Source organism: Plectrocnemia conspersa, unplaced genomic scaffold, assembly GCF_051122295.1.
Source record: "Plectrocnemia conspersa isolate PC_06_02 unplaced genomic scaffold, ASM5112229v1 ptg000004l, whole genome shotgun sequence".
NCBI lineage: Eukaryota > Metazoa > Arthropoda > Insecta > Trichoptera > Polycentropodidae > Plectrocnemia > Plectrocnemia conspersa.
The window spans coordinates 424740-434731 of NW_028277168.1; the positions used below are offsets into that span (position 1 = coordinate 424740).

A 9992-nucleotide genomic window follows, 5' to 3' on the forward strand; every position below is an offset into this window, starting at 1 on the left:
AAAATAAAAATATTTTTTAAATTGAAGTACAAATTTCTTTCGACTTAAGCGGTTAAGACAAAACATTTTTTTAATACGCCAAATCAAACATATGTAGCGCGGTGATGAACAATTGTTAATGGATTACTTCCACTTTTGACCTAAATATGGAACCTCTACCACTGCCCATGCACTTGACTTTTAGAGTTCACGCGTGTCGCAGGCAATTGTTTTTAGTTTACTTTATAATTTAAAGAAAAGTTGAAAAATACACGGGAATCAATTTAATCATTTATTTATTTTGTTATTACAAATTTTATGCCTCAAATTACGCGATATTTCCTGGAACATATCTACCGCGTAAATCGAGGGATTGAGTGTTTAATATTCATAATACTAATCAAGATATATAGAAAACTAATAGATAATTCACTATAAATTTAAAGCGTTAACCGTATATCGTAAATGGAGAGCTGGAAGTCAATTAAAGGGTTGTTTGAGAACATGTTAGGTCCTCGTTTATCCCGGCTAACAGACTTAGGGGAGGATTTGTAGGAGGTCCTAGTTTAAGCATTGATTTCATGCACGGTCCGATACGTAGAGGAATTAACGAGCAACTTGCTTCACTAATGGCATAGGCCGAAAAACGGATAATACACAAACCGCACACCCTTTGGCATTATACTAATATATGTATTTGCGACCCTCGGATACCCAGAAGGTACGTGATGTGTATTTCGATTTTGAAGAAAAAATACGGTGCGGTCAACCTTTCCCTTGATTTATAGTATTACAAATGAAGAAGAGAGGATAAATCATTTACAACTAGATCCATGTAATTAGCGATTTCTAGCATTAAATTAAATAATAAACTTTTTTGTTATTGTTCCTAAATAAAATCTCGTTTATCGTGTGCTATTCATATTTAATTTATTGTTTGAAACTTTTCTACATATATTTCTAATGTGGAAGGAATTAAGCGAGATGACACAAAATCTGATGCGTCAACAGCGAGGTTATCGTATTGTGACAGCAAAAAGCGAACAATCGCTAATGCGATTGTGGCAGTTTCCCGGTTGGAATTAGTTCGTATGGAGCTAATTGTCGAGTGAGGTCAGGACTTAATTGTGCTGGGCTAATTGTCACCATGTCTGACATGCGGCCTATCTGCGGCGGTCAGATAACGTACTACGATTCAATATGGGCCGCGATTTAAATTACAACGAATTGTCATAAGGGCCGACCCTGATGACCCTCGTTGATTAATTAAATCCGCTAACCTAAGATTACGTTTTCGCTTTCAACGTGAACATAATACGCTTCAGCTTTGATTCGATCCAAATATAACATATATTTAAAAAAAATTGATAATCGTTAATACTTTATACAACAAATACAATTTCAAGCCCTTTCTAAGTTTGTAATACTATTGCAATAAAAATCCACTAGTAGTTTTTTCAATTTTAATATATAATAAAAGATGAAGAATAGCATGAATCAAATTTTAATATCCAATTAAAAACGTATTACGAACCATGGTGAATTTAAAAACATGTCTTTCAAGAATATTATTTTTTGTGTAATTAGATTATAAAAGACTTTTAAATTTAAAAATTAATTTAAATTAAAAATTTTATTGTTCTATTAAAATATCCCTTAATTTTCGATATATTGCATATTTTTTATTAAAATAAAAATAAAATAATTCACTTCTTTAAGAAAAGTTGATTTTAAATTTAAGTATAAAAAATATAAAATGTTCCGTGTTTTTTTGAATACCTGTATTCGCCAAAACAGTGCCAACAATTTAATTAATTACAGGTCATAAACCTTTATCCAGTTACTCTTTTCAATGCATATGAAGTAAATTGAAACTCGCGAATGTAAGTACATTAGTTTATTCATAATAAAATGAGAAACATTGTTTTTATTCTCACAAAGATAATATCTATCTTGCTGCTAATACAGAAAGAGATTTTTCAGTAGTTTCCAATATAAAAATAATATTTAACATTTTTACGGAATCCTTAACTGAAAAGTTTTGGAATGCTATTTCGAATTATTAAAGTATTCTTATGTATAAAATATTTAATTAATATATAATAAAATTTTAATTAAAAGTCACGGTCTAATAATCAAATTCCTTTTAATATAGCTATTTATTACCTACGATTTTGTTATTATATTCTGATTATTTTATGTTTTTATTAGGAAATAAGTTCAAGTGATTTGTTTAATGTTTTGAATACAAATTGTATATGTTTATTTTAATATAAATGGAATAATATATATTTAGTATGGGAATAATAACATAAATAAGAGCAAACAGAATAAACCCCAGATATGTACATACCCTCAGATTATTATGATTAACATTAATGAAATTATTTCGTAACTTTGCTATATGCCGTTTTTTAGACGGAATGCCAAAATGCCTATAAATTAATTAATTTGGCAAACCTTCAAACTTGTTATTTTACAAAGCAAATTTTATTAAGGCTCATCTACATATACGAGTAAGATTATACATATATGTATGTATGTATATATATATCAAATTCGGGCAGTGAAATACTTTTCCTCTCGATCGCTCGCGCGTGAAGGAAGCGAGAGTGAATGAGAGATAAGGGCATGCTGACCGCATGCTCTTATCTCTCACAATATATATATATATATATATATATATATATATATATATATATATATATATATTAAATCTCGGGATTCATCGCGATTTGTGCTTACTTGTATTCTATATTTCGGCCGTAATTTTCCGGCAATGATCACGAATTGCATATATATTAATTATATATATATATATATATATATATATATATATATATATATATATATATATATATATATATATATATATATATATATATATATATATATATATATATATATATATATATATATATATATATATATATATATATATATATATATATATATATATATATATATATATATATATATATATATATATATATATATATATATATATATATATATATATATATATATATATATATATATATATATATATATTACCTTTATAATAATCAATTTGTTATAACCAATTTCGATAGATGTCACTAAAATACGAAAATATTATAAAATCATATAACAATAATTTTAAATACTAAATATCAAATAATTGTATTATAGATATAATAATTTTGCTTTACAAGCCGTTTTATATATAAAAAAGTAGTACAAAGGGTATTAATTATAAATAATAATAGTTGCTTGTGCAATTTTAGAATTTCACATAGTAAGTCTAAGAATAAAACAACTTATAATTAAAATTATAAAGTTATTTATTAAAATAAAACAAATATTATCTACTAATTTCAAAGAAAGAGTGTTGATATAATTATTTGTTGCTATTTATACAGTGCTATTTATAAAATTAAAAATGCTATTTATAATAAATATTTGCTACTTATAAAATAATAAATGCTACTTATAAAAATAAGAATATCTATTCATAAAAGTTGTATTGGAAATTGAAAAAAAAGCAAACTAAGTAAATATACTAACGGTTTGGACCTATCTATCTACAGGTACCTGGAAATAACCATAAAATCGGCCATTTTAAAAAACTCCTAAAACGCTTTATATTTTATGCTTGTGACTAAATGATGCTGAAAAACATTTTTGGCGAAACGTGATGGATATTGGCTTAAAAATCAAAGTAGAAAAAATGTAATAGTATGACTGTCATTAAATTAGCAGCTATATTTCGACAACAATGTTCCTAACATATTTACGGCCCATGTTCTACAATTTATCTCTGAGTTAAATCTCTTAAAATTTAAGCACATTTATATTTAATATTTTATTTTTTTAAGGTATTGCTTATTAAAAAAATAAATTTTCACAACTGTTAAAAAAATCTCATTCGTTAGTTCACAGTTGGTGGACACGCTGTAGAAGAAGTGCGTAGCTAGGTATTGAAAAATCGATAAGTCATTTGGAAACATTTAAAATATTAGGTCTTAGCGAACGCGCTCGGAATACATTATGGTTCGTTGGAAATCATTAGTTTCACTTTGATAGATTTTCTTTTCGACAATGGCCTGCCGTCCTTTGTGAAAGCCGTAGCGAGCGCTATTAGCAGCATACACTCTACTCGTAATACTCTAATGCTTTATTGAAAATTTAAGCTCTAACTTTTGCCTTTTCAAAGGTTTTCCGTCTGCCTTTGCACCGGCATCTGTAATCCCTAACGATTCGCGTGTGCGCCGCTGCATATGAAACGATTTCATATTTTAGACTGATTTCGATTGAAAAATTACCTATTGTAAATGGTTAAGAAGCAACTGTCTTAAATTAAGCCAAAGAGATTCTAAAATTACTCTGCATTCAAGCGTTGATCTGTATATGTATATATATGAACATTAAAAAATATTTTTGTACATGCCTTTGACTACTCATATTAACGGTCATCTTTAAATGGTACTTTTTGAAGAAACGTAAAATATCCTTCAAAAACAATTATTGTTCTTTATTTCTAATTTATTTATAAAGATAAACAGTCAATCTTACAACAATAAAAAAGCGGTGCGTGAAAAAAATCATGATTATTTATGGCCATTAAATCATTATGGCTTACCAATCTTAATAAGAACCGGAAAATTAAATTATTATTTATTTTAAAATATTAGATTAGGTTGCAAATCATTGAAATATATGTGGAAACACACAGAAGATATCTCTGCGGCAAAAGGTGGACCAAGTAATCCCGAAGAAGAAGAAAAATGGAAGACAAACGGCATAGCGGCGGGCAATTAATCATCATAAAGCCGAGTGAGGGATGGGTCGTTAATAAAAGTCGGCAGCCGCTTTTCGAGAAACTTTTGCACAAATTAAAATTCCCAAATATTAATTTCGAAGTAATAAGCAACAAGACCACCGGGTGTGGCCTCGAGCGTGTTTTCATCGATCCGAAATGCTCTATATACCTATCCATATCTAACGTATCTGAGCTAACAATTGACAATCGAATTTAAAGCAGAAAGAGAAACACGATTTGCATGAACTTTTCCGCATGGAAAATTAGAAGAAAAAACAATCTTTTGTTGTATGTGTAACGTAATCCTCTTTTATATCTTCTTTATTATCGGTTAAAGTGATTTATAATTTAATTTCATCATGAGTTTATTTTATTAAGAATTAAGGAACTTGGTTATCGGCTTATGAATTGTTTCGAGATTATAATAATATGACCAATTTTTCATATACGAACATTTTATAACACACATTCTAGTCGCACATTTTTTCTATATTAAAAATAAAAAATATTGTGTACATTAATAATTCTAGTTCTTAATTATTTTTTTGAGTTAGATTTCTTAAAAAATATAGCTGATTTTAGCATACTTTTACATCATTAAACAACAATTAAATGGATGCATTATATATCAATAAAATATAATTTATCTGATCTGTATTTTATAAATGTATTTATTTTTAAATAATGTGGTGATCCGCGGGATTTAAACTTATGATTTGGACGTCCGCGACGATAACAAGTTTGGCAACGCTGATCTTTGGGCCAAATTAAAAAAATATTTTATTTGAATTTCCAGCTAGCCTTAATAGCTAATATTCTTGGCATTCGCTAACGACGTTTTTGAAATTGAACAAAAACCTATTCAACTGTTTATTTTTTTATAAATGAGAAAAAATGCTTAGTTACATAATAAAATACGATTAAGCATCACACAAAACAATCAATATTCAATCCCATTAAAAGTAATCGAATATAGTAGATTCATACTAGTGTAAAATATTTCGTTCTAATGCTATTTTATAATGTCACATCTTTTTAATTATTTTTCTACAGTTCAATTAAGTGTCATCTAAATATTTTTGTGGCTCTATAGTCTAATCTTAAGGTACCAATATTAAAAGTATGCAGTTCAGTGTTTTGAATATTATTTATAATATTATATAAGTCTGAATAAGACTAATTTAAATACATACATATATTGGTATAGTGAAAAAGTGAAATAGGGAAAAAGTGGAAAAGTGAAATAGTGAAAAAGCGAAAAAGTGAAATAGTGAAAAAGTGAAAAAGTGATTTTTTGTTGTGAACGAACGGAAGATTTGCTGAACGACAACCAGTAATTTGGTGAGCTGATACAATTTTATTTTAATAATTTAACACTGACACTTTCCAAATATGTATGTATAGTGATATTTTCTGTCATACTTACAAAAATATAACCACCATCAACTCATATTTAGCTATTCGTAAGTTCTAGACTGGTAATCCAGAAGCAGTGGGTTCGAGCCACGGTGGCAAACTTTTTTTTATGAAAATACACTGCACTAGCTGCAAATTTTTTTTTTAAATATAAATTATAATTAATTATATATTTATCACCGATTTCTAGACTAAAAAGTCTGATGGATAATGCTTAATTATAAGTATTCATTATGTATGATTGAAATTTAAAACGACAGTTGAAAAAATCAGACGTGTACTTAGTTTTACAAATGTTCTGTAAAATATGTAGTATACACCTAAAAAAGTTGTGCACCAGCCCATTTGAATTGTTCTGGCTTTGTTCATAGCTGTCGCTTAAAACATTAATAATATTTACCAATGACAACGACGATAATCGGTACACACTGGCGTTGTCGATCGCTTGGTTATTGTGGTGTGATGGCAACCCCGATGCGGGGGAAGAGAGGTAGTAGCAACACTGGGTGCAGGAGGGACGCACATGGACGGAGCGCGGGACCATGGGGAAGGACACGCGCACCGCAGCACAAGCTATTTTGGCGCCGAGCGATATGGGGGGCGCTGCGAAGGCGCATCACCGCCTAGCCGATGCCGTGGAGCCGTTCTCGGGAGACGGCGATTTTGACAGGTGGTACCGGCGCCTCACGGTTCTGATGGACCTGTACCACGAGGACGACGTCGCTAAGTGGTTGGCTACGTTCCTCCGGGGCCGAGCGTTCGACATTTTCGTTGACTTGCCTGAAGAGACTCGCCGCGACGGAGCGCAAGCAGCGGCCGCCCTGAGCTTGGCGTTCGGGGCTGGCCGGTTTGTGTCGTATGGTCGGTTCATCCAGCGGCGTTGGGAAGCCGGCGAAACTGTCAACGTGTTTTTGTGCGAGCTGCGTAAACTCTCAGCCCAGGCCGGGGTAGAGAGTGACGCGCTGTTGGCGACCCACTTCATTGTAGGGCTTCCGGAGCGGGCGTCGCGAGACCTGCGAGCATTCGTGGGGGGCGCGACCACGTTGCCGCCGCTTAAGGACATAGTGGCGAGGGCGCGAGTGACAATGACGGAAGAGGCTGACGAAGATTCGCGCCAAACGGTCTCGATTGTCGCGAGACACGAAAGTGCGAGTGCGCGTGCTCGAACGACGGTTAGATGCCACCGGTGCGGCGGTGGCCATTTTGTTCGCGAGTGTAGAAATCCCGCGTCCACCCCCACTCACGCTCTCGACTGCTGGGTGTGCAGTGAACGCGGACACGTCGCCCGGAAGTGTCCGCGTCGAGCGAACGTTAAGACCCGGGGAAACGGACTATTGGAGGCTGGTGCGCCGCCAGCTTCCGACCGATGTTAACGGCGCTGCCGATAATCGATGCGCGTATCAACGGAGTGCGCGTTCGAGCCCTCGTGGACACCGGTTGCTCTAAGACAATAGTGCGCGCAAACCTGTGCTCGACGAGGACGAGTTCGGCTAAAATCGTGGTCGCAGTCGACGGTACGAGGATACGGTGTTCCGGTGAAGCGAGTGTCACTGTCGAAGCCCTTGGGGCCGTCATCACGGTCAGTTGTCTTCTTCTTGAAGATGTGTTTTCTGGGGCGGACGCAGTGCTAGGCATGGACTTCATCGTGGGGATAGGAGGCGTGAATTTCTCTTCTGTCGGAGTAAGGCGAGCAGAGACTGGCTCGAGCGAGCGTATCACAGCTGCGGTGGCGTCCAAGCAGGCGGAAAACTGCACAATCATGGATCGGGACTTCGAAGCGACTTTCGACGGTGAGAAGTGGACGGCGAAGTGGCGATGGAAGGCTGGAGAGGAGTCTGTTCTCAAGAATCGCGTTTCAGAGTACGCAAGTACAGGAAAGCCTGACGCGAAAGAAGACTTCGACCGGGAGGTTCGCTCTTGGATCTCGAAAGGATGGTTGGTGCCGTGCGAGACGTCGCGCAGTGAAAAACTTTTGCCTTTGATGGCCGTGATCCAGCGGAACAAAGGAAAGGTCAGGCCGGTGCTCGACTATCGCGAGCTGAACGGCTACGTTGAAAGCCACCCGGGAGCTGATGTTGCAGTGTGTGACGAAGCGATGCGGCGGTGGCGGAGAAGGCACGGTGCCTCGAAGATAATTGATCTTAAATCGGCCTACCTCCAAGTTCACGTGGACGCGTCGATGTGGCAGTTCCAGCAGGTGCAATATGCGGGACGCGCATTTAGGCTGACGCGATTAGGGTTCGGACTGAATTGTGCACCAAAAATAATGTCTGCGATCGTGAAGTTCGTATTGAAAAAGGACCAGATGATTGAAAGTGCCACAGACGCGTTCATGGACGACATTTTGGTCGACGAAAGCATCGTGCCGTGCGACAAAGTCGTTGCACATCTTAAACGGTTTGGGTTGGAGGCTAAACCACCAGAATTGCTGGATGGTGGACGGGCGTTAGGTCTTGCTATCGTTAAGGACCGCACGGGATGTCTGCAGTTTCGCCGAGGCAATAAAATACCCTCCGTACCAGAGAGGTTGACGAGGAGGCAGCTTTTTTCCCTGTGCGGACAGCTCACAGGCCACTATCCAGTGGGGGGTTGGCTGAGGGTCGCTTGCAGCTTCCTTAAGCGCGAGTGCGGGGCTGGTTCCTGGGGAGAGCCTGTTAGCGAGAGAGTAGCAGCGATGCTGCGTCAAGTGGTAGAGCGTGTTGAACGAGAAGATCCAGTGAAAGGACCGTGGCACGTTCCGGATACGAATAGAGGTCGAGTCTGGTGCGACGCGAGTTCAATCGCACTCGGCGCGGCGGTCGAGATCGGAGGAGCTGTGGTGGAAGACGGGGCATGGCTCAGGAAACCAGCTGACGCGAGCCACATCAACACGGCTGAATTGGAAGCTGTCATAAAAGGCATCAACCTCGCGACTAAATGGCGGCTGAAGGACATAGAGGTGATGACGGATTCGGCCACAGTAAAGAGTTGGCTTGACTCTGTATTGTCGGACGCGTCGAGACCTAAAATGTCGGGAATGGCGGAGATGTTGGTGCGGCGACGTCTCGGCCTCGTTGGGGAACTTGTGCAAGCGTACGGTCTCATAGTTCGGGTAGTGTATGTGCCTTCGGAGAAAAACAAAGCTGACGTGCTCACCCGAGTGAACAGACAGTGGGTAAAAAGTAATACGATCGCGATTTGTGGGGTCACAGTTGACGACCCCACAAATCGCGTTCATTTCACCAAATGGTTCATTTCACCAAATGAACCATCTGGGGGTCGACAGAACATTAAACTTAGCTCGCATGGTAAACACGAACACTACGCGAGCGGAGGTCGAGAGATGCGTCAGGGCATGTGAAAGATGCACTACCATAGACCCGGCGCCGGCAGCCCATGAAGAAGGTAGCCTCGAAGTGTCGCATCCATGGGTAAGACTCGCAGTGGACTTCACGCACTATGGGACGGCACTGTACTTAACGGTAGTGGATTGTGGCCCGGGAAGATTTGCAGTGTGGCGGGAGGTCGCTGGGGAGAGTGGTGATTGTGTTGTGAAAAACTTGGAGCAAGTGTTTCGGGAACGCGGCCCGCCCCGAGAATTGCTCATGGACAATGGCACTGCGTTTCGATCCCGTCTTGTGCAAGAGCTGTGTGACCGATGGGGCGTGTGTTCCAGGTTTCGGGCAGCCTACAGACCGGCAGGCAACGGTATTGTAGAGAGGAACCACCGGACGGTGAAGCGAATCGCTGCTAGGAGCCGAATTTTGCCATTGCAGGCTGCATTCTGGTACAATCTAGCATCAGAGGGAATAAGAGG

The 9992-nt window shown here is 37.6% G+C and overlaps 1 protein-coding gene across 1 annotated transcript; it reads left to right on the forward strand.

The window, feature by feature from the left end:
* The first annotated feature begins 7829 nt into the window (after positions 1-7829).
* On the forward strand, positions 7830-9536 carry LOC148235536 (uncharacterized). Its single transcript, XM_088184793.1, has one exon. It carries the CDS (start codon positions 7830-7832, stop codon positions 9534-9536), a length of 1707 nt encoding a protein of 568 aa, XP_088040919.1.
* Positions 9537-9992: the final 456 nt, after the last annotated feature.